The sequence below is a fragment of the Dermacentor variabilis genome, chromosome 11 (genome assembly GCF_050947875.1).
Source record: "Dermacentor variabilis isolate Ectoservices chromosome 11, ASM5094787v1, whole genome shotgun sequence".
Taxonomy (NCBI): domain Eukaryota; kingdom Metazoa; phylum Arthropoda; class Arachnida; order Ixodida; family Ixodidae; genus Dermacentor; species Dermacentor variabilis.
This window is the reverse complement of record NC_134578.1, coordinates 80,877,452-80,904,073: the sequence shown is the minus strand read 5'-3', so window position 1 is coordinate 80,904,073 and position 26,622 is coordinate 80,877,452. Positions and strand designations below refer to the sequence as shown.

General features: G+C 43.9%; 1 protein-coding gene across 1 annotated transcript in view; it reads left to right on the top strand.

The window, feature by feature from the left end:
• The first annotated feature begins 4,073 nt into the window (after positions 1–4,073).
• LOC142564631 (uncharacterized) overlaps positions 4,074–26,622 on the top strand; it is a 43,648-nt gene continuing 21,099 nt past the window's right edge. The window contains exons 1-2 of the mRNA XM_075675700.1: positions 4,074–4,218; positions 24,473–24,651. Coding sequence (XP_075531815.1) covers positions 4,096–4,218; positions 24,473–24,651 — 302 coding nt within the window. The 5' untranslated portion in view covers positions 4,074–4,095. The remainder of the gene's footprint in view (positions 4,219–24,472; positions 24,652–26,622) is intronic.

Here is a 26,622-nt window from a genome sequence, read left to right as displayed (position 1 = left end):
TTCTGAGCGTTTTCAAATGTGCCTGTGGCGGTTTCAACCCTAAGGGCCGTAAATGACATGCATTTATTTTTTCCAACTGGCCGATTTTTTGGACGTTTTCACGGCCCCTAGGGAGTACGAAAAATCAGATGTGGACTGTGCAACGGACCGAGAAGATGCTTCAAATGGTCCGTGGGGCGAAGGAGGGACGGAAGGAGGGCAAGAACAGAAAGAACGTATGCATTGAGGAATTAAAGGGAAAGGAAGCGTGCTTCCACCCTTTTGAAGGAGCTTAGCCTAAAAAAAGTGTTGGCTGATGCCGGGACGCAGGTGTCCATCATCCAAACCAAAATAAACTTTTTAAAACAGTGAAACACAACACTGAGGCATCGTGCGCAGGCTGAGAGTATGTCAGGACAGCTGAGGTTGTCTTACGAGCTCTTGAGAGAATCTCAATTGTGACAAAGTTACCGCCTCATACCACAGAGCTTGCTAGCAGTGGATAGAAATAGCTCATATTCGAAAATATTTGCTTCTGTATGCATCTCCTTTTTATTCGTATTTGAGGATATCCGACTCGATTTCCAATTTTTTGAAGGCATTTTATTTGCTGTGCATTTTACTAACCCCTCCTTTCTATTATCTTCTTGAATAACATGAAGACTACTCCTTAGTGTTCAAACTGGATTTAGTCGTTTTTTTTTAATTTTTCATATGTTAATTAGAGAGTGACAGCATCAGGCGACGTGCTTTCAGCCCGTCTTGACATAAAACATAGTTCTGTGTCACTCAGGGAATTTCGCAAAGTCACTCAGGGAAAACCTGGAAAACTCCGGGAATTTGGAAATGTCAACTTGGTAGACACCCTTGGTTATCGGTTTGCTGCGATTTGTCTATTTTTCTCGACTTAACAGCACTCTCCTTTATTACTGTCATTTATGCATCTGGCTGCCGGGAATGACTACGTCATTCACTCTGTGCACAATGCATGATGTAGCTTAATCTATGTGGAGTTTACCTTTTCGCAGTATCCATGCCGAAGACTTCAGTGTTAACATAGAATTAAGCATGTCATAAGTATGCTATTGCCAACATTGGTGATTCATTCAACGGGGTTAACGTCCAAAAGCAATGTTCCGGCTATGAGAGACACTGTAGTGTTGGACTCGGGATTAATTTTGACCACCGTCTTGTGATTTAAGAACACGACTATTCGGCACACACAGAGACATAGCTTAGTACATGATTCAGTGGCATGAGACTGCAGGCCCTTCAACCTCAAGAAGGTCTTAGGTCCTTTGTCAACGTACTCATTGCAAAGAGGAGCGTTACTGACCCTTCAGAGATTTTGGAAGCCAGCATTATTCTCGGAAGCTTTTGAGGAAATTGTTTTAAAATGATAATGTCATTCTGAGGTTCTTTTCCTAGACTGCGGCCAATTCAATGCTTGGATTCATTTGAATCTCATCCGTGCTTTTTTGTGCGCTGGTTTTAGTTTAGTTATGCTACCGAACATTGTACTTACTTTAGTGCACCTATGTGACTGGACTTTGTGTTGTTATCATTAGGAGTTGACTTTCTGTTATTGTGTGGAGCCAGAGTATGGTGGGACTTGACTTCACGTAATTATGGTTTTATTATTTTTGATCATGATTTATTTTTGAAGATTTCCGTTGGAAAAGGAGTAGCCGGTGCCAATTAAAGGTGACATCTCCTAAGTGCCATATAATAAATAAAAAAACAAGAGTGTTTTTGCATTTTGCCCCTGTTGATACGTTTACCATAAATTACGGTAAGTAGCTTATAAGTGACTTATGTGCGACATGCTGGATAATGTCTATGTGATTCTTGCGGAAATGATAGTGCAATGGAAAAAGATGGACAACGTTGGCAGAGCAATCTGACTGTCTGACAGTCACCTCAGAACTTTTTGCATTCGTAGCTTCAGGTGACCCTATGCGTACTTCATATAAATGGAGAGGGAATTGTTGAAAATAAATTGCAACCTAAAGTGGAGATCAATTTGTCCAGGACGTTTATAGCAGATGGCTAAAACCTGTACTTATTGAAGACTCACTATTGAATTGTACATTTTCTGCAAATTTGTGCTAACCTTGATCCGACATCGAATCGTTTAGGCGATAACTTGAAGGGGTTGAAAAAGGCAGGGCAACACGCATACACGCTCGATTTATGCATTGAGTGAACGTGCAGAAATGTACGCTTCTCACAGCTTGCTGGAAAAATTGGGGTGCAATAGAAAATTTATATTTAATTTTTTTTCTATCGCAGCCAAGCCACATAGCAGTCAGGCAACAGAGGGAGTTTCGAAACTCACGCCTTAGTCGACGAACTTAGGCTAATGCAAGCTAAGGCAAACGCATAATTGTAAGTCCGAACGAGCCTTACAGAACAGAGTTTGGTGGATCAGCGCCCGAGTTAGTGAAAAACAAATTTATTTTTACACCCCAGTGTGCTACTCGATCTGTGCCAGCCCCATCTTCATTCTAGTGATGTACGGATATCTTTGCACATAGGACGCAGTGCTTACTAATGCGGCTACTTCAGAAAGCAAATGGATCCCGTGCATAGTGATCAGATGAATTTCGTGCTTTATCATTCATTTGTGGTCATCACGTCACCACGCAGTAGTAATTATGTAGTCTTCGTAACACAGTCGTCGTCATGGTCGTACATTCATATTTGCAGTGTCATGATGTCATCGTCGAAGCGGTGTCATTATACCATCGTCATCATTTTTGAATCGTTATCTCATTGTCGTCCGGTCGGCGAAGGAACACCGCTTTCGTCGTTCCATCGCCACGCCTGTCTCGTCATCATGCTGGGATGCTCATGACCGATCGTGGCAAGTGAGTGTCATAACAGAGTAGGACGATACAACAGACAGCGTATGTCGCATATTGCCGAGTCAGTGGAAGTTTGAGAATCCTTACTACAGATTCTAAATAAAGGCGACGTCACCTCATTGCTTGTTATACTAACTGCATTGCCGTCGACAATGTTCGTGATATAGGCTACGCAGGAATTTTTCATTAAATCGGAGTCAGCGAAAATACGCATACGGCACCTCCGAAGGTGATAGAAGGCCAATGCCGCCGTTTCCATGCGTAAGTCAACTTATTGAAAAGCGCGCCCGTGGAATCTCAGAGGCTACGGTTAGCCGCTCTGCAGTACAGGCGTCGACCGCGTCAAGAGCGGTGTGATGCGTCTTGAGTACCCACCAAGAGTGCAGCTGGGAACGCCATCTAGGCGTGCTCTTCGTGGTGGCTATCGGCGAGTGTTAACACCCTAATTGTTCTTACACCATGAGACACCGAGAGCGTGTGTTAAAAAAGACAGATCCAGCGAATCAAGCCAGTGAATCGGACGATTTGACGTGCAGCGTGAACAAATGTGTTCACACAGTGTTTGCTTGAAACCGTGTTTGACTACCTGCGGTTCATTAAATCGCCCCTATATATAAATAGGTTCACGGGCGCTTTTGCATTTAACCGCCCTTGAATTGTGGCCACTGCGGCCGGGTATAGAGCCCGACACCTCAAGGTAAGGAACGCAACATCACAAGGACTAAACCCACATAGTGGGTGATAGATATTCAACAAAGTATTTAAAGAACATTTGTGCGAGAAAATAACCATGATGCATCATTCGAAAATTCAACAGTAGGGCGCACTGAATTCGATTCAAGAATTGCACGGAAAATCAAGGATGGAAATAAGCATCCGTGAATATTTGGCAATAAATACTGCAGCGGTGATAATAAAAGAAAAAAAGAAAGAAAAAGAAAAAGAACTGATGACCTCATGATGGACCGAAACACCTGAAGTGCCTGAAACATTTTTTTTACACATATTACCAAGACTGAAAAAAATGAATACTCCAGTTCATAAGCGTGGCTTATAGTCAGCAAAGGTCACTGAGAAAAAAAAATGAGAAAAGCAGATAAGGTGGCGTTAGGAGTGGGGTTATTTGTCAGATTTGTCTTTTTGTTTTAGCAATGACATTCAATTCATGTACGTGTGCATAGAGGTACACTGATATAAGCTTTCTCTGATACGCACCGATCATTCGACGAGGAAGCGCTGCGTCGTGGAGATGTACTTGTTGAAAGCATATATTATCGTTGCAGCAGCATCCCTATGTGTGATAGCGAACGCCGAGGGTAAATTTGCCAGAGGAGGGGAGGCTGCCAACCGTACATGCCTCCGTATTGTAGAGGTAAGCCGACACATTTTTATGCGCTTTCAGGTAATTGTACCGCGAAAAAAGTGCCGTTAACTCCTACATAACGGCTGTGTGCGCTCACATGTATATATGCCCCCCCCCTTTTGGTCTCACTGAGACTGGCAGTATTGCAAATAAATAAAATAAATAAATAATGCACACAAAAGGAACGTTATGCATTGATATATCCCTCACCTTTCATTTTAGGTAAAAAGAGACAATTATTGAAAACCAAAACAAAAATGCGTCTTGGCACAAAATTCATGCCATTTGGCAGAAACCCTATCAGTCGCATACACTACACTATCTCATGATCAGTTCCATGTTATAACATCCAGACCTTCGGGACCTGTAGGAAACTTGTTTTAAGAGCTTGGGCGCTATAACGAAAAGCTATTCCAAACTTTTATATTCCAATTCTGTGATCAGCCCTACGAAATTGGTAAAAATTTTTTGGACCACCTCCACTTCACCTGTCTGTCAAGCGATGTCACGAAAACCGCGATCGCTACCAACTAATATGCCTTGTACACACCGATTATGCATGATTTGACCGAATGAAAGAAAAATGGTTTCATCTGATTTCACGCCTTTTCGCCATTAGCACTCGCCTATTGGTCAAGAGATTTCGGGCTGCACCCACTTCACCTGCCGTCACGCGACGTCACAAAACCGCAATATCTCACCGCGTCAAAGTGACGTGTACGCGTTAAAGATGCATTAATATGCCGAATAAAACTGAATTTTTTTCTGAATAGCCGCAGGCTGCCCCGTTCCGAAAGGAATAAAAGATGTCTGCCACCGATCGCTCAGGTACTGGCTACTCGCACCGGCTGGAGAGCATGGGTATATTCGCGTATAATAAAACTTTTCCGTGACCGTGTAAAATTTTCGAGCACTTTCGGCACGTTTACGACCTCGTTCTGCCAACTCTTCTTTGCTGAGAATTCGTTTTAGCGTCATTCTTAAGCTTCCGTTGCATGCCGCCGTGATTTTCCATTAGCCGCTGCAAGCTAAGTAAGGGAAAGCGGACCAATCGCAGACGCCGGCAGCACCCTCTTCGTGCGGTTATCAATTTTCAGTGCAATGGCTCAGCGCCATCGAATACCTCTCCACTTGAGCATGCCGCTCGACTCTTGTGAGTCAATTAGATAAGACAAGCCGCTCAGTGTAGGCAATTTTATTCTTTTTCCAAGCAAATAAAAATGACTTTAAATCAACGAGGAGAGCGTTTGATTGGTCTGTTGAATGAATGAATGAATGAATGAATGAATGAATGAATGAATGAATGAATGAATGAGGTTTTATTATTAATAGACAAGATATCAAGACAACAAGATATAGACAACACTGCGGGTGACCGGCAGGGTTGACAGCAGCTCCTCGGCACGGCGCTGCTGTCAGTTGGTGAAACGTCCATGGCGTAGGAGCAACGAAGTGTGTTTCGTTTTCTATGAAGCAAAGGAAGAATGCCCGTCGAAATCAATTGGGAAATGCGGCCCATGTAAGGGGAAAGCGTCTCGCTTTGAGAAGTTCGAGGTGGCAATATTGTGAGTTCGCAAAATGCCGTGAAGACTTGCATGACAGCCAGAATTCAGGGAGGCCGCGTGCGTAGTTGACTCGCGGCATCTCAAATCTAGTGCTGCGATAGGACGAACGTCAGAAACGGTGGGTGCCTATGTACAAAGATAGTGCAAGGAATGCATATTTGTAATGACTACCACTATGTACCTTCTGTGGGCTAGTACAAAATAGGGGCAAATATTTGATGATTTACCCTCATATATATATATATATATATATATATATATATATATATATATATATATATATATATATATATATATAGAGAGAGAGAGAGAGAGAGAGAGAGAGAGAACTGAAATGAATATTCAAAATGCGGACGCGTCGCATGATCATGTTCTTTACGAGCGATTTCGCATCTGACAAAATTACAGTAATATCTCAGGCATTCAGAAAACTTTGACCCGAACGGGTCCATTTTACTTATTGTATTCAGCAAGAAACAGTAGTGAAAAGTATTTGCTCTGCAATTATAACCTGAGAATTTTTATAGTTACTACAACAAGCGGACATGAGATCTGGTTTCAAAAAGTAAGTATAATGATTAATACCTTTCTGACTAATATATATATATATATATATATATATATATATATACATATATATATATATATATATATATATATATACGCCACTTAGCTTGTACCATAATTGGACCTAGCGGATCTGATTCAAAAGGGTTCTTTGTTTCCGTAATGCCGTATATGGAGGGTAATTGCTGCCGTAAAGGTTTGCTGCTTAGTTTCGCAGTTTTTCTCGTCTAACAACAGGATACTGTGTATAGGTGTACTACATAGCGCAGATAATATACATTATTCACCTGACATGCAAAAAGTGGAGTTTCCTCAATTACCCACGGTGGTTGATCAATATGCATCTGAAATAGGTGCACTACTCAGCAAGCATTCTCTAGGTCAGGGCCAACTTATTTTTTTCCAAATGAGTCATACGAGTATTGTTCAATGAAGTTTTTTTCTCTATGTGAAAAGGCGGACGCCATAGCAGAATAGTCTTGAACATTCTCTTGCCCCTGAGGTTTTTTACCATGCACATACCTCTGAGTACACCAGCAGCTTAGCATTTATGTATTATGTAACAGATGCCCTCTTCGTTAGAATGTAACGCGCGACATTGATCTTAGGAGTGCGGTGCCATAGCAATTCAGCTGTCGCGGAATTTTATGTGGCCGAAATGTTTTGTCAGACTCTGCACACGCCAGGGATACTTCCTGCTCTCGAAAGTGTCGGCGACCGTTGTTATGCACACCTTATTTCTCGGTAACGGAAAAGCTAGGCGGATTCCATGGCATTGTTGGAATCTAAGTTAAGCGGTTACTTAAACCCTATTCAGCAACGAAGCGCACAGCTGCGGTTATTGTCGTCCAATACAACGCAAAATCTCGCGCAATGTTCCTTTTATTGCATTGCATTCTTCACAAGCTATGCCGCAATTTAGACAAGAAATGGGGCTGGTCCACACTGGGAGGCGCCGACGCAGCGATGTAACGAGGGTGAAGGCGCTGTATGATGCTTGTCAAGGGAAGGAAGGTGATGAGTCCTGTGTGCAAGGACACGTAAGAAACATATCTAAATATACTTAGGCATTCATAGCGCGTGTGTTACGAAGGATAGTAAAGAAAACGTATAATAAAATAAATAAAAAGCAAAATCTCAAATAAATCCGGGAGGATGGCTACATTAATATTATCATAGTCCTGAGGAGGTACAGCAGCGAAGTGTCATAGACGGCTTTTCGCTGCGCAGGGGTCTGACTTGGAAGGACCCAGACGTTTAATTGTACCCGTCCTGTGCAATTGCGGTGAACCATTCGCAGCGCGCCATCTTATATGAAGGTGTCCTGACCTTTACTAACTGTGGAACATCCATCCCACTGATACACAGCTCAGTCGTTTATTGACCCAATACGCGCCTTTCCCGCATTTATGACCACAATTTTTCATAACTAGTGAGAAGTATTAGCGCCAAATGACTCATACAGCGTAAAAGGGAAGGAATAAACGCGTCTACTGTGCAGCCTGATCACGACAATGCATATTGATTAAACTTTCGCAACTGGAAAATCTGGGGCACTGCTGCTCTCAACCACACCATCGTGGTTATTTGTGAGAAAGGAAAGTTGATTACCGTTATCGCGCAATGGGAAAGAGGTGTTGTAGCGAAGAAGACAGGTGTATCGTCAATGCCTCACTGGAGGATTTAGCTCGCGCGCTCGGCGCCTGGCGCTTGACCAACAGACCTGCCTGTTTATACTTCTGTCTTCGCAAATAAACAACGTTACATATTTGCTGGAAATTGCTAGGCTTTCCCCAACTCTGGAACACCGCCGTCAGAAGCTAGTGCCCATGATGGCTGATGACAAAAGCGAAACACCACTGCTAGTACTGCCAACCTTTTTATGTCAGGCCTTGCTGCATCAACGGGATCTAGCAATATTCAGTGGCTCAGAAGAAAACGGCGTCGAAGATTGAATCTCTTGTTACTAACGTGCGAGTGCCCAGAATAAATGGGACGGTACTCACAAGCTGAGCAACGTGGTCTTCTACCTCACGGGCGTCGCGGACGTGTGGTTCCCCAACCACGAATCTGACCTTCGCAATTAATCAGACTTCAAGACGAGTTCCACGCAAGTTTTCTGTCGCCTCAGGGTGCGAAAACTTCGGGCCGAAGAGCACTTGCGCAACCTTTTCTAACAGCCCGGTAAGAACTTCAATAACTATATAGAAGACATCGTCGACCTTCGTAAGCGTGTCAATGTATCAATTACCAAACCCAATAAGAGCCGTCGTATTTCAAAGGGCATAACAGACGACGCCTTTCAAGTGCTCCTATAGAAAAAATGACAAATTGTCGTCAAAGCCACTCATTTTGTTGAGAGTTATGATGAACTCCACAGATAATCTTTGCTGACCAGGCGTTCTTCCACCCAGGATGCTTCGATTTCAAGCTTAACCTCAGTTCCCAGCGACGGTCCCGTGCTCTGCGAGATCAGAGCTTATTCAAGCTGAAGTCGCTCGGCAGCTGTGTACCTCATTATCGTGTCAAGCCCTACGTGATCGTCAACTCCAACCCTTGGCCTTGAAAAAGACAAATCGACTTGTCGAAACGTTGGCTCCGGCTTGTAACTTGTTATCGTTTTTCTCATCATATTAAATTTACATCTCCCGCCTCATGAGTAATACAGTAATGCAGTACCTGAAGCTATTCCGTATTCGCGTGCGCCGCCGCTGGTGCCTGTACCTATATTTTACGCTCAAGTTGTAGCAGGGGCCTACATCCGACGTTCTCATCACCCCTACCTTTCTGTACACCCACGGCGACTGCATCATGCGTGACCCCTGAGGTTACCAGCCAACACTGGACCATGGCGCACAGCTGAGATTCGCCAAATATGTTTCTATGGTTGCATTGCTTGTCCCGTGGCACGCTCCTGTAGACGTCACTCATGGCTTCCTCGAGCGGACAACCTGCGTACTACTACTCCCCTCCAATTCCGTTCTGTTCGTCGCCTGCTGAATCACATCCGACTTCTCCACGCACCGTCGAACCTCACCGTACCGCCTCTTCCCATGATCGCCGCTCGCCATCTCAACGACGCCGTCCGCTTTGCTCAATGCGCCATCGTTCCACTCCTACTGAACAGGCAAACTAGTCGCCACAGTCTCTGAGGCAAGAACTGCGTCTTTGTCGAACCGCACAAGGCCTCGATCTTCCCCGACGAACGTTGTCGCACATGTTTCAATTGTTGCACTTGCTGTAGCTGACACAAGAGCTACCGTGTCTGTAAAAACAGGAAAACTTGGTCCCTTGTTAAAAAAATGACACTTTTGTCTGCACTGTGGCTCCATACAGCAAGCGCACATCACATTATCCCTGTTGCTGCACTCACTACCCGCGTTAGTATTCAAGAACTCACATACGCTGTAAAGTTTGCTGTTCTGTCTGCATGCTCATACATCCTCATCTTGGGGTGGGACTTCCTTTCCAATCACAAGGCCGTTACTAAGTGTTGTCGCACCAAAGGCGAATTTTCGCTATTCCCTTATGCCCAGTGAAGTGATCCTGATGTTTCCGTTGAAAAACTGGTCGTTGCTAATGACACTACGATACGTCCGCACTCTGCTTGGATTGCGCCTGCCTGCTGCAATGGTGCTACAGATGCCATTGCCCTTTTTGCACCTTCGCATAATTTTGTTCCTTAACGATGTTTTGTTCCCTTCGCTATCTCTACTGTCATCGCAGGCTTTACTCATATGCGCTTCTCCAACTATCGTGCCTAGCCCCTCACTGCGTCGTGATGAGGGCCTTGGACATCTTAAGTCCATGGACTCGGTGACCATCTTCGATGCACTTCTCGAGGGTGCCTGTTTAGACATCAGCTTAATGGCTTGTCGCGCTAGTTCGTCTCTGTCTACGCAGGTCGTCTTCGGCAGCTCTATGGATGCCCTATTGGGCCCTACTAAACCTTTCAAGCTCTTCAACCTGCTTCGCAAATACTAATCTACATTGAACTGACAACACGCGCCTTTGAGTCGCACATCGACGGTGTATTCCGACACCTATTCGGGCACCCACGCTCTGCAGCGCCTGCGACCGTGACGCGTATCACCTATGGAGCGCCGTTTTATAGATGACCAAGTGAGCGATATGCTTCATCCTGGAGTTGTTCAACGTTATAACAGTCCTTTGGCATCCCCTGTAGTGCTCGCAAACAGGAAAAGATGGATCCATCTAGTTTTGCGCGGACTACCACTGTATTAACAGAATAACGCGTAGAGATGTGTATATTTTGCCGCGCATCAACGATGACCCCAAGTCTTTGCAAGGCGTGCAGTACTTCTCAATCCACTTACGTTCTCGCTACTGGCAAGTGTCCATGGCTGCATTCCATCGCCCAAAAACAGCTTTCTTTACACCAGGTGGCCCGTATAAATTATTGAGGTCTGACCGTGTCAACAACATAGTGGTTGCTCGTTTAAGGTGCCCATAAATGCACCCCCTCCCCCTCTACCGTCTGCTTCACTTGTCTCTAACGATCATTCTATAAAAGAGCTTGAGTTCTGCCAGAGTCTTTCAATGCTTCGTTCTACTAAGCAGTGTCTTGTCACTACCAAGGCCCTCAATGCCAGGCAGCCGTGGAGAGGTTCCTAGCTGCGGTGCATCTCCACCTACTTAACAAGGGCTGTTTGTTGCTGGAGTGCCTATTCAATTCAATTTATTTCCAGAATTACAAGTGTTCTGGTGGATACCAAAGGCTAAAAGCTGTTGGAAAACAGCTTGACTAGGCCGATGGTCCATTACAAGGCATACATGGTGGTTGCATCAAAATTGTAAAATTGTTAGACACTCAGAATAAGATCACTTACATAAATGCACAATAACAAGACCGAAAATAATATAATGACTAAGAGAAAAAACATAATTGATACATCAGAAAAATGGAAGCATGTGTGTAAGGATTACTAACAAGCTAATACAAGTCGCTCTGATATAAAGAGTAGATAATACAGACTAATAAAAAAAAACATTCGATACATAGAAGATAGAAATACATGTGTATAGGTTACGAAATCAGTAACACGTACAGTTGTCACAGAAAGAACGATAAACAATCACTGATCACATGTTTACAAAATGCATTCGCAGTTCCTTCGATGAAGAGGTATATGTACCTTTGTATTTATTTAAAATATGTGGTAGGTTATGTTTTAATGACTGTAGGCTATATTTATTACGAAACCACGGGACATACCATGTATCACTATTTCTTGTATTGGAAGAATTGAATTTTGGTGCCAAAGATGCAGTAGACACAAGAAAATTTTTGAATGCCGCATTTGAGAAATAAAATGAATTTAGAAGGCGAAACGTGTAGAAATATTCTATTTTTATAATTTTATGCTTTAAGAATGCTGGCCGCGTTGTCTCCAGATAACCCATATTGTCTATGTGTCTAATCATTTTCTTTTGCAAAGACAGGATTTTCATAATGTTTGTCTTTCCTGTAGTCGCCCACACTAAGCTACAGTAATTTAAATGGGAAAAAAATAAGGCATAATAAATGTTCAGTTTTGCTTTGGTTGGAAGAAGACGCCGACATCGAGACAGAACGCCTGTGATAGCAGACATTTTTGTGCAGATATTTTCAATATGTTTATCCCAAGTAAGGTGCGAAGAAAAAGTGACGCCTAATATTTTATGTTCATCCACAATTTGCAGTTCTTTACCCGCACACACTAAGGTTTGATTACTAGTAATGACTTTATTTTTTGCGCGAAATAACATTACTTTAGTTTTCGTAGGGTTTATTTTTAGGCAATTAGCGACTGACCATTCAGACAGCTTATTGAGTAGATAGTTACATTTTTCCATTAATTCTTGTGAATTCGGACCAGAAATGAGAAGATTAGTGTCATCGGCATACACGATAAATTTTACAGTTGTGTCAATATTAGCAATGTCGTTAATGTAAAGGTTAAAAAGCATAGGACCTAGTACGCTTCCTTGTGGCACGCCATTTAGTAAAGGAAGAAAACTTGACTTGTCGTGTTTTATACATACTGATTGTTTTCGATTAGTAAGGTAAGATTCAAATAATGCTAAAGGAGTACCTCTAATGCCATTCTGTGATAATTTCCTTAGCAAAATTTTATGATTTATACAATCGAATGCCTTGCTGAAATCAATGAATAGTGCCAATGTGAAGAGATTTCTTTCTATGTTTTTTAGTACATGCTCCTTGAGTGTGAGCAAAGCAGTTTCTGTTGACCTACCTTTACGAAAGCCGAACAGAGCACTAGATAGAATGTTTTGTCGGTCGAAAAAGTTTGATAAGCGAGCAAAAATAATCTTTTCTAATCCTTTGGAAAATACTGGAATGATTGAGATGGGTCTGTAATTTGACACGTCATTTCTGTTGCCTCCTTTAAAAAGTACAGTTACCCTACTCATTTTCATCTTTTCTGGAAACACCCCAGACTGTAAAGCTAGATTAAAAATATGCGTTAAAGCGGGAGTGATGTATTCCAAAACATACTTGATAGGTTTTATTTGGATATCATCAATGTCAAGAGCTTTACTATTTTTAAGGTTCATGATAGTGCTAAATACCTCAAATTCACTAGTGGGATTGAAAAATAAGCTGTTAGAAACGGAAAGAAACGATGACGTATCAGGCCGTGTTTGCTGTGGCACGGTTATACTTGCAAAGTACTTATTGAAATGGTTTGCGAGTGCTAAACCTGAAATTTCGTTGTTACCATAGATTATCTTGTCTGGTGAGGTAGCATGCTTTTCGCGGCCAAGAACCTTATTGATAATGCTCCACAAGGTTTCAGGATGTTTACCAGTGGCGTTTGCAAACAGATGCTCATGATAAGCATTCTTAGCGCGTTTAAGTTCCGTATTTAGTTTGTTTCTCTGTTTTTTAAACAGTGTCAGCGTTTCAGGCGAGCGTGTTGTAAGAAATCTATGGTACAGTTTATCTTTCTGTTTTATCATTTTAAAAAGTTGCTGTGTAATCCAGGGTTTTCTTATTTTTTTGGATTGCTTAATCTTTTTGAAGGGAAAATGTGCGCTGTAGATTTGTATAAACGCTGACATAAACTTGGAATACGCGACATTTACATCACTTATTTCGTATAGGAAAGACCAGTCATAATTGCAAACTGTGCGTTTAAAAAGATCCATATTTCTATCAGTTATATCTTGTATAGTAAACACATTTGACTCTGAACCACTTTTTCTCACATTGAAACGATATGTCATAAACACAGGACAATGATCACTAACGTCCGACGTTACTGTTCCAGTATGTTCTACGACAGTGTCAATATTCGTGATAAGAATGTCGAGACATGTAGACGAGGACAACGTAACACGAGTTGGTGTGCTAATTAAGTTTACAAATCCCGCACAGCTAAGTCTATTAGTAAAATCCCGTGTAGCAGCAGTATCTTCAAAAAAATTTATGTTAGTGTCTCCCCCGCAGAGAAGTCGAAATTCGTTAGCAGATACATATTCCAGTAAATTATCAAAGAAATTTAGAAAGCCAAAAATATTTCAATTTGGTGGGCGATATACGACCGAAATAATATCGGAGTAATGTTTAAGCGTTAAAATTTCATAGTCGTTTGTTGTTTTACAAAACTCTGATACTACTTCACAGTTCCATCCCGACGAGACATATATTGCTACACCCCCTCCTCGCCTATCAGTTTGATTTAAAACGCAATGAGAATAGCCATCAATGTACAGCAGAGTACTGCTGTCATGATACCACGTTTCGGTTAGCATAATGATATCGAACTTGAAAGAAAACTGATTTAAAAAATTACTGATAATTTCTTGTTTGTTGACTGCAGATCGAGCATTCAAGTGTAGAACGGTAATGCTAGAGTTAGATTGCAATTGTAAACGATGCGGTAAGATGAAATCGTGATATTCCATGGCAATTTTTAGTGAGCGTTCCCAGTCACGTCAGAAACAGCAGACGTAATGCTAGCAAGATCACGTTCTTCCGATATTTGCACAGCATCGGACGTATCGCTTTTCCTTGCATAGATTTTCCCATTGCTGGTCCACACAGATTTCCATTTATGCTCATACTTCCTTTTCACTGCCATGCCAAGCAGCCTCTTTAGCGCTGGGCACAAATGCTCGTTCACATAAACGGGGCATGTGGATTCCAGTCGTAGGTCTCTGTTTGTGATTCTTGTCTTCTTTGCTTTTTTCAAGGTGGCGTCACGTTTAGCTCTAGATTTAAACTGAACGACAATGTTTGTTTTATCCGGGTTGCGTGTTGGAACACGGTGACAACACTCAACGTCAGATAAACTGATTGGCTCATGGATTGCAGTGCCTATATCAGATAAAATAGTAGCAAGGTCCTCATTTTCTTTCTTTACAACGCCCTGTATTTCCAGATTAGCGTTTCGTGAGTACTGCTCCGAATGCGTGAGTCGCCTTTCAAGTTCACCTGCTTTTCTTTCCAGAGCAGCATATTTAGCGCGCAGAGAACATCGATATGTAGCAGACGTCAGCAGGCAGAACGTTTTTAAGTGTATTGCCGCTGCTAGTCTTTATTTCACTGCAAGCTATGGAGGTGAGCATGAAGAACACGTTGAATGCCTAATTTTGAAAAAATGGCTTTTGTGAACACAGAAAGCACCCCTGCTTCGGACTCTCTATATCATCGATGGATGAGTGTTGTCAAAGGACGACAAATGTCGTATGAGAGGAACCACAAATAGTTCTGACCGACCGCAAGTCATTGATTTAGAGTTACAACTTAACATCTCTATGTGCAAACGATTTCAGGGAGGGTGGCAGGTCACCAAACGCTAGAGAAAACTGCGTCATATCATACTATCGCTTATTGCACAAATAATTTCCTTCATCATCATCATCATCATCATCAGCCTAGTTACGCCCACTGCAGGGCAAAGGCCTCTCCCATACTTCTCCAACTACCCCGGTCATGTACTAATTGTGGCCATGTTGTCCCTGCAAACGTCTTAATGTCATCCGCCCACCTAACTTTCTGCCGCCCCCTGCTACGCATCCCTTCCCTTGGAATCCAGTCCGTAACCCTTAGTGACCATCGGTTATCTTCCCTCCTCATTACATGTCCGGCCCATGCCCATTTCTTTTTCTTGATTTCAACTAAGATGTCGTTTACCCGCGTTTGTTGCCTCACCCAATCTGCTCTTTTCTTATCCCTTAACGTCACACCCATCATTCTTCTTTCCATAGCTCGTTGCGTCGTCCTCAATTTCAGCAGAACCCTTTTCGTAAGTCTCCAGGTTTCTGCCCCATATGTGAGTACTGGTAACACACAGCTGTTATACACTTTCCTTTTGAGGGATAGTGGCAACCTGCTGTTCATGATTTGAGAATGCCTCCCAAACGCACCCCAGCCCATTCTTATTCTTCTGGTTATTTCAGTCTCATGATCCGGATCCGTGGTCACTACCTGCCCTAAGTAGATGTAGTCCCTTACCCCTTCCAGTGCTTCGCTACCTATCGTAAACTGCTGTTCTCTTCCGAGCCTGTTAAACATTACTTTAGTTTTCTGCAGATTAATTTTCAGACCCACCCTTCTGCTTTGCCTCTCCAGGTCAGTGAGCATGCATTGCAATTGGTCTCCTGAGTTACTAAGCAAGGCAATATCATCAGCGAATCGCAAGTTGCTAAGGTATTCTCCATCAACTTTTATCCCCAATTCTTCCCACTCCAGGCCTCTGAATACCTCCTGTAAACATGCTGTGAATAGCATTGGAGATATCGTATCTCCCTGTCTGACGCCTTTCTTTATAGGGATTTTGTTGCTTTCTTTGTGGAGGACTACGGTGGCTGTGGAGCCGCTATAGATATCTTCCAGTATCTTTACATATGGCTCATCTACACCCTGATTCCGTAATGCCTCCATGACTGCTGAGGTTTCGACTGAATCAAACGCTTTCTCGTAATCTATGAAAGCTATATATAAGGGTTGGTTATATTCTGCACATTTCTCTATCACTTGGTTGATAGTGTGAATATGGTCTATTGTTGAGTAGCCTTTACGGAATCCTGCCTGGTCCTTTGGTTGACAGAAGTCTAAGGTGTTCCTGATTCTATTTGCGATTACCTTAGTAAATACTTTGTAGGCAACGGACAGTAAGCTGATCGGTCTATAATTTTTCAAGTCTTTGGCGTCCCCTTTCTTATGGATTAGGATTATGTTAGCGTTCTTCCAAGATTCCAGTACGCTCGAGGTTATGAGGCATTGCGTATACAGGGTGGCCAGTTTCTCTAGAACAATCTGACCACCATCCTTCAACAAATCTGCTGTTACCTGATCCACCCCGGCTGCCTTCCCCCTTTGCATAGCTCCTAAGGCTTTCTTTACTTCTTTTGGCGTTACCTGTGGGATTTCGAATTCCTCTAGGCTATTCTCTCTTCCACTATCGTCGTGGGTGCCACTGGTACTGTATAAATCTCTATAGAACTCCTCAGCCACTTGAACTATCTCATCCATATTAGTAACGATATTGCCGGCTTTGTCTCTTAACGCACACATCTGATTCTTGCCTATTCCTAGTTTCTTCTTCACTGTTTTTAGGCTTCCTCCGTTCCTGAGAGCCTGTTCAATTCTATCCATATTATAGTTCCTGATGTCCGCTGTCTTACGCTTGTTGATTAACTTAGAAAGTTCTGCCAGTTGTATTCTAGCTGTAGGGTTAGAGGCTTTCATACATTGGCGTTTCTTGATCAGATCTTTCGTCTCCTGCGATAGCTTACTGGTTTCCTGTCTAACGGAGTTACCACCGACTTCTATTGCGCACTCCTTAATGGTTCCCATGAGATAGTCGTTCATTGCTTCAACACTAAGGTCCTCTTCCTGAGTTAAAGCCGAATACCTGTTCTGTAGCTTGATCCGGAATTCCTCTAGTTTCCCTCTTACCGCTAATTCATTGATTGGCTTCTTGTGTACCAGTTTCTTCCGTTCCCTCCTCAAGTCTAGGCTAATTCGAGTTCTTACCATCCTATGGTCACTGCAGCGTACCTTGCCGAGTACGTCTACATCTTGTATGATGCCAGGGTTCGCGCAGAGTATGAAGTCGATTTCATTTCTAGTCTCACCATTCGGGCTCCTCCACGTCCACTTTCGACTAACCCGCTTGCGGAAAAAGGTGTTCATTATCCGCATATTATTCTGTTCTGCAAACTCTACTAATAATTCTCCTCTGCTATTCCTAGTGCCTATGCCATATTCCCCCACTGACTTGTCTCCAGCCTGCTTCTTGCCTACCCTGGCATTGAAGTCGCCCATCAGTATAGTGTATTTTGTTTTGACTTTACCCATCGCCGATTCCACGTCTTCATAAAAGCTTTCGACTTCCTGGTCATCATGACTGCATGTAGGGGCATAGACTTGTACCACCTTCAATTTGTACCTCTTATTAAGTTTCACAACAAGACCTGCCACCCTCTCGTTAATGCTATAGAATTCCTGTATGTTACCAGCTATTTCCTTATTAATCAGGAATCCGACTCCTAGTTCTCGCCTCTCCGCTAAGCCCCGGTAACACAGTACATGCCCGCTTTTTAGCACTGTATATGCTTCTTTTGTCCTCCTAACCTCACTGAGCCCTATTATATCCCATTTACTACCCTCTAATTCCTCCAATAATACTGCTAGACTCGCCTCACTAGATAGCGTTCTAACGTTAAACGTTGCCAGGTTCAGATTCCAATGGCGGCCTGTCCGGAGCCAGGTATTCTTAGCACCCTCTGCAGCGTTACAGATCTGACCGCCGCCGTGGTCAGTTGCTTCGCGGCTGCTGGGGACTGAGGGCCGGGGTTTGATTGTTGTATTCATATAGGAGGTTGTGGCCAAGTACTGCACCAGGGTGGCCAATCCTGCTCTGGTGAGAGAGTGCGTTACCGGTTCTGGTCACCGGGATCAGGCCGCACTCCAGGCCTGTTTGTGCAATTTCTCAACACACGGTTTTTTATTCTTTTTTTTTGTATTTCCCGGAGGAGAATTGCGCGGCACCGGGATTTGAATCACGGTCCCCTTGCACTGGAGATGGATACTCTACCGTCCCCGCAGGAGTTAAATTAAAATTTGAATTATGGTGTTTTGCGTGACAAAAACCACTTTCTGATTATGCACGCCGTAGTGGAGGACTCCGAAAATTTCGACCACCTGGGGTTCTTTAACGTGCACCTAATTCTAAGTACACGGGTGTTTTCGCATTTCGCCCCCATTGAAATGCGGCCGCCGTGGCCGGGGTCCGATCCCGCGACCTCCTGCTCAGCAGTCTAACACCATGACCACTGAGCAACCACGGCGGGTCCCGCAGGAGTTGTACGCCTCATTTAACCTACAGTGGCGCCCTATTTGATCAGTCAAGGTGGACCAATCTGAGCTCGGTTATACCGCATGGATGGCACTCGGCTAGAGAACCTGGTATTTATGACCTGCACATGTGTGGCCACACATAATTGAGGATATAGAATTTTTTTTTTTAGGAGGGTTTCCGTATTGTGATAAAAGGAAGGAAAATACCTTTAAAAAAAAGGAACATAACATGTGATTTGAACTCGTGATCCTTCAATGTTGCCCGGAAAGGTAGCTCAGTCGGTTGGTTCGTCAAGCCAGCGGTTACTTTCAAGCGCTATAGCTCCTGCTCCGAGCCTCATACTTATGTGGAAAGGGGCTGGTGTTGTCCGCGACAGTCGATTTTCAGTCGATATTCTGAGTGGTTGGAAGGCATAATTTCTTGGAAAAATGGCCGCCAGAGGAGCAGCGTGAACTCGAGCGGCTTTAGAGACTTTAGAGTTTCGTTAACAAACTATAACACGGCAATCAGCACTCGAATATAATTATAACCCTAATAATAATTGTAAATATTCATCTCATCTATAGTATCTAAAGCGCGCGTTGTTTCTTGCCTCTGCGTGTAGTAGTTAAGAGAGCCAGTTTAAGGGCGGAGAAGAGGGAAGGAAAAGAAAGCAAACTTGCAGCGCCGTGATTTTAAGGCGCAACCGTGGTAGAGAAACGGAAAGGCGATATAAGCATGCGTGGCCATGATACGCACACGACAAACTGCCTTACAATATTTAGACTTGAAGGGAAGCTTCGTTAACAAACTATAACACGGCAATGAGCACTCGAATACGACGAGAGAAATAATTGAGACGTGGAAAATTCCCTTGAAATAAATCTGGTTTGCGAGACAAATGCTTGTATGTATTGAATCTCTTAAAAGATGAGGGGGGAAATATGCGCTCACCGAGAGGGCATCGTCCGCACGAGACCACCGCCAGGCTCCTTACGGGGATGTGGAGAGCTTCGCGGCCGGAACGAAGCCCCCCTCTCCGCCGGCCAGGCGTGGAAAACGCGCTTTCCGATCGCTCAAGGTTGCGTAGGAATGGTATAGTTCTAGCGTCTAGGAAAAGTTTTAACAGGTGCGAGGACGGCACTCATAGCGTGGGAAGCTAGCCGCCGGAATAGCTATCTTCGAGAGCTATTCTATATTATATTATATTATACTTCGAGAGCTATGACTGATGCTTTTCTATATATATGTATTCATCTCATCTATGCGATCGCATGTGCGTGCTGTTTCTTTGTCTCTGCGTGTAGTAGTTAAGAGAGTCAGTTTAAGGGCGGAGAAGAGGGAAGGAAAGGAAAGCAAACTTGCAGCGCCGTGGTTTTAAAGCGCAACCGTGGTAGAGAAACGGAAAGGCGATATAAGCATGCGTGGCCATGATACGCACACGACAAACTGCCTTAAGGTATTTAGAATTGAGGGGTAGTTTCGTTAACAAACTATAACACGGCAATCAGCACTCGAATATAACTATAACCCTAATAATAATTGTAAATATTCATCTCATCTATAGTATCTAAAGCGCGCGTTGTTTCTTGCCTCTGCGTGTAGTAGTTAAGAGAGCCAGTTTAAGGGCGGAGAAGAGGGAAGGAAAAGAAAGCAAACTTGCAGCGCCGTGGTTTTAAGGCGCAACCGTGGTAGAGAAACGGAAAGGCGATATAAGCATGCGTGGCCATGATACGCACACGACAAACTGCCTTACAATATTTAGACTTGAAGGGAAGCTTCGTTAACAAACTATAACACGGCAATGAGCACTCGAATACGACGAGAGAAATAATTGAGACGTGGAAAATTCCCTTGAAATAAATCTGGTTTGCGAGACAAATGCTTGTATGTATTGAATCTCTTAAAAGACGAGGGGGGAAATATGCGCTCACCGAGAGGGCATCGTCCGCACGAGACCACCGCCAGGCTCCTTACGGGGATGTGGAGAGCTTCGCGGCCGGAACGAAGCCCCCCTCTCCGCCGGCCAGGCGTGGAAAACGCGCTTTCCGATCGCTCAAGGTTGCGCAGGAATGGTATAGTTCTAGCGTCTAGGAAAAGTTTTAACAGGTGCGAGGACGGCACTCATAGCATGGGAAGCTAGCCGCCGGAATAGCTATCTTCGAGAGCTATTCTATATTATATTATATTATACTTCGAGAGCTATGACTGATGCTTTTCTATATATATGTATTCATCTCATCTATGCGATCGCATGTACGTGCTGTTTCTTTGTCTCTGCGTGTAGTAGTTAAGAGAGTCAGTTTAAGGGCGGAGAAGAGGGAAGGAAAGGAAAGCAAACTTGCAGCGCCGTGGTTTTAAAGCGCAACCGTGGTAGAGAAACGGAAAGGCGATATAAGCATGCGTGGCCATGATACGCACACGACAAACTGCCTTAAGGTATTTAGAATTGAGGGGTAGTTTCGTTAACAAACTATAACACGGCAATCAGCACTCGAATATAATTATAACCCTAATAATAATTGTAAATATTCATCTCATCTATAGTATCTAAAGCGCGCGTTGTTTCTTGCCTCTGCGTGTAGTAGTTAAGAGAGCCAGTTTAAGGGCGGAGAAGAGGGAAGGAAAAGAAAGCAAACTTGCAGCGCCGTGGTTTTAAGGCGCAACCGTGGTAGAGAAACGGAAAGGCGATATAAGCATGCGTGGCCATGATACGCACACGACAAACTGCCTTACAATATTTAGACTTGAAGGGAAGCTTCGTTAACAAACTATAACACGGCAATGAGCACTCGAATACGACGAGAGAAATAATTGAGACGTTGAAAATTCCCTTGAAATAAATCTGGTTTGCGAGACAAATGCTTGTATGTATTGAATCTCTTAAAAGATGAGGGGGGAAATATGCACTGTATTTTAAATATCGAAGGATGTAACCGGCGCCCAACGGAGGAAGCACGATTCAATGATGGCCGTTTTAGTAATCAAAGAAGACTGCACTAGAGCAGACACCTGTGTATCCTAAGCACTACACTGACGTAACTACGTTAGTGTAAAAAATAAAATTATGGGGTTTTCAGTGCCATAAGCATGATCTTATAATGAGGCACACCGTTGTGCAAGATTCCAGAAAGTTGGACCACCTGGGCACCACAAGTGGTCAAAATTTCTTACCTGCACCCAAATCTAAGCAAACGGATGTTTTCGCATTTTCCCGCCATAGAAATGCGGCCGCCATGGCAAAGATTTGATCGCGGGAGCTCCTCCTTAGCAGTTCAACACCATAGCCACTAAGCGATCAGGGCACGTACAACGTAAGTGTTGTCTGTCGTTGTAATGCCCATAGACCCAAGGCGGAAACAAAATGACTCATTCAGCAGCGGAACATACCAAGAGGCTTCTAAGACGCATACCAAATTGCCGTAGCGGCACATACCCAAGTTGGGTTCAAAAAGATTAACTAAAAAGGGGGTCATACTAACTAGGTATGCAGACGCAAAGTGGTACATAACCAAGTCTCGGACAGCGAGGCTTTTTGAAGAGCAGCACATGCCCATTTTCAGATGTCCTGTCGCCCCTGAGGCTCATACCCTGTGGCCAAAATGGCACATAATGAAACAAGCGCAGTGGCCCCAGTTCCACAAACTCAGTGGCACACACTCAGTTGTGTCAGGGGCGCATACCAAGTTGCAGGTGCAAACGGCCCCAAGGGCACATATCCAATCACACACACCCAGTAGCACATACCCAGTTGCACGTAGCCATGACGGGGTCAATAAGGTTCATTGAATAGCGGCCCAAAGCCACTGGCTATGCCTACACTCAGTGGCACATACGCATGTTGGCGTGAAACGTTGCTTGAAGATCCGCACATAGCTAGTGGCAGTGGCAGATGCCCAGTAATCCTTGTCACTCTATCCAGTGGCATATAGCAAGAGGCACATACTCGGCAGCTCCAGTTGTGCATACCCAGTGGCCCATACTCAGTAGCGTCACGGAAATATGTCCAGTGGCGCGATCCCAGCGGCCTCAAGTTCACATCTTCAGTGGCTCGTACCCAGGGACACGTACCAGTGGACGCAGTACAGCATAGTCGATTTGGTATGGTATGGTATAGCAAAACTTTATTGAAGTCCTGCAGATCGTGCGTCTTCACGAAGCGAGCGCTCCCACGTCGAAACTGGAAGGCCGATTTGGTGTCAAAGAGTTTACCTGAAAAGTGGGCATCCACCCATTATCCATGCACACAAGTGACACATAGACAAATTGGCGTGAGATAGTTTCTTTGAAGACAGACGCATACTGCGTAGATACCCGGTCGTCCCAGGGAACATACTGAGTGGACACAACGGCACATTCACCCATACTAGGTGCCAGTTAGGCATCGTAATGCAGTTGACAGAGTGTGACACGTACGCAATTTCCCAAGGGCACAAACTGAGTGGCACATACGCTATCGCCCCTTTGGCAGATATTTTCAGACAGCACTATCTTTGGAATCCAACCGTAAGAATGGCCACGTGGACGAAAAAAAGAACTGGTTTGATTCGGAAAAGAATGACCGAGAAATGTCATTGGAGGGAGCTTGGAACTCTTCTTGCATACTGTAAAAAAATCTCGCTAATCTGTAGACGAGGCTCCTGTAAACATTTGAGGCAAACATTGTTGCACTGGTTGCTGCAGGGAATTTAAAATCTCGCAGGAAATCGCCAAAACATCGCTTGCTCTCGTTTTCGCAAAGTCGTCGTCGGAGCAAAGCGCTTGAAGAGCTGTTGACTGATTTCGGGGTCGCGACTGCATTCTCAGTAATACTAGTATTGATAATTTTGGAGTAAATAAAGGAAAAAAGAATACGTGTGTCTGCGACCACAAGAAGACCGAAAAATATTTCGCCTTTGCACTGCCAGTATACACACGACAGCTGCGCGTAGCTGCTTGGCGTTCTGGATAGCAGCGGTGTGCTGTGCAGCGTAGATGCTGCGGCCGTCACGGGATGCTGTGACGAGCCCTCTTGGCTGTGAGATGCCCAATTTTCGGGTGAAGCCTTACCCCCTTGCCACTTCTGCTGCGTAGCTTCCAGCGTCCTAGCATAGACGGAAGTAGAGAGGGAGAACGGCTGATCCATGTGATTTCTACGCAGAAGTCCGCTTATGCTCGAAGGATGTGATATTTTGTTTCGGCTTGAGATTTGTCAGGCGGGGTTCTTTAACAGTAAGATCATGTTATGAATAATTTGACGAATGTTTTCACAGCCTCTATAGTGCGCGCGCCGTCAAATGTTCGGCATCGAGCATCTTTGCCATATGGTATTCCTTTTGTTGTGCTAATCGACAATGCATTAGGAAAGGGGATTTCAGTAGGTATGTTGCAACCAATGAAGTCGGTATGCTGCTGCTATTAGCGGCGATGAAGAAGAGAAAAAAGAACTGAAAAAACTGTGTGCAACAGCACTGCTGCCGAGCTACTACGGGGTGATTTCAGTCATTGTTTCCCTGTAGGAGTGGCAATAGAGGACCACTGCACGACACACAATTTAAATCCTCTAGGTGCCATATGAACAAATAGAAAAAGAAAAAGTAATATAAGACAAGCTTTTGCAAAGAACAGGTTTGGAGCAGTTATGCGGTTGAAGTTCTCTCGCTAATTTGGAATGTAGCTGGTATGTTTTTGGTCACCCAGAAAAGCAACAGGAACATCACGGAACCTGATATTGTTTATTATGTTATCGAATGGTGAAATCTTACTTTTGCAGCAAAAGATAAATCGTACGTCGTATTTAGCCGTTCGGTTGATGCTGTTTGTTTCTGTCGCGCGCAGGTTTTCAACACCACTCAGAGGTTATGGCTGTATCAGCAAAATTACTCGAACGATATCTTCCTGCCAGATGGCATGACTTTAAGTAGACCCCTGAAAGAAGAATGCATATTTTTAAAAAAGCATAATATTACCCAGGACGACTACTACTATTGGCGAAAGTCAAACATAGCGAACCAATGGTAAGTTGGAATAGGTGTTACTGTCATGAAGTAAAACAAGCAGCTCTGTCATAACAGAAATCTTCGCTCACAACATATTCTGCAGTGTCTTCGGTATTTTCGTATTTTTGTTGAGCCCGTCACATATGTCCAAGTGGCATGAATCCAGTCTTCATTGGTAATGTATAAAGAAGAGCTTTAAAGAAGGCGTTTATGTATAAGTATCACCATGGCTCACAATAGAGCCATGCAAACTAAGCCTGCGTACATGCAAGGTTTAGTTCTGTAGTGAATGAAATAAAAATAACAAGAAATTGCAAAAGGTGAACTGCTGTGACGACAAGCCTATTATTTTTTCCTGCGACGTGGGTGACTCCGCGGTGATCTGGTGTTGCTGTGAAGACGTGCTGACTATACCATTTGAGTCACACTTGGTGACTGGGCACACCGCCACATAAATTGGAAGGATGTGGAGCTGCCAGCAATACAACTGTGATCTGTTCATGACAACAGACCGGCACTCATGACCCAGGCAGCTTGCTGCCTGTTGCCGCTCAGCGATTTAGATAGTGCCACTGAGATTGCCTGCTGAATCAACTCAATGCGAGGGAAGTTCTTGGTTGCCTAAAATAAATCGCGTAAAACTTGAAAAAAGAACAGCTTCGGAATACATATTCCCGGCGGGAACTCATTTTACCGCCCAAATAAACAGAATGCAGGTTGCTTTCGCAAGGTGCTATGTGTCGGAACCATGTACGGTAGCACAAGGCATGTGTTGAAGGGTGGCTGTCAGACGTAGCCGCAGGGTAACCTCTGACTCGGTATGTAACCGCACCTGCCGACTTCTAGCTGAAAGCGTCAAAAACTGAGCGCCTGCCACGGACGTCTGAAGCCGAGCTAGTCGGCCAGGCCATATGTTTGAAGGCAACAGCGCTAAAAATCGGATGAGTGGGGAAGGCACACAGAGCGCTGAACATCCAACCGTGTTTACTTACACCAAGTTAGGAAGTTAGGAACTTGGTGTATTTGGTGACCAAGTTCCTAACTTGGTCACCAAATATAAATGGCTGGTCATGAAATGGTGCCCATTCACACGCAGAAAAGTGCAAGGCCGATTTTTGATCTTATTTAGAATGTATGCCTTATGAATGTATGTCTGAATGAATGTACTCGAACGCGGAACTTTGTCGTAAATGTAAATTGCGTAATTAGTGGTACAATGAAATCAACTGGAAATCAATACTCTATCTACGTGTTGGTCACGCGCGTATGCTGCCTTTTATTATTCCGTTCAAAGATTGAATGCCTACCGCTCAATTCGATGGCTGAGACTATGTCACTCGAATGATGTAAGGGCTGTGAGAGCGTTGGACTGTTAGTTGCCTTCTTGTGGCCGCACGAGGTGAATTTCTGGGCAAGAAATTTACCTCAACTGTGAGGACGTATATAGAAGACGGGGATAGTAGTATATTTGCATAAATTACGTATGTCGGATATAAAACCGCTAATCACTGGCCTTACTGAAAAGTCAAAATGCGTCTTGCTGAAATCCATTGTTTTACAACGAAAGCCATTTTGTCACTTTGTCGGGACGGTGACGACTGACTGCACCAAATGGCGATTCACAAAAGTAACTCTTTATTGGTCGGGCCTGAACCCATAAAAGCAAGTAACATTCGGGCAAACCGATAGCAACAGCTATAATGACGTCAATCGTCGAAATATGATCCAAGGATCAGTCGCGGCGGATACTTATACAAGACTCACGTATGATTCCCGGGTAACAGCTGGTGCTTGCATGTCTTCCAGAATGTAAAATACTTGCGAGACGCATATGCAATCTGACTTGCAGGTTCTGGGGCAGCATGGAATCTAGATGGAATGGGATACAACAATCGAAAAAGTCTGATACACACAGGAGTGCCTTGCATCTAGCGTTAACAATGATTAGCAGGCGAAAGATTGGCCAACGGCAAAAGGAGAGGCAATGCA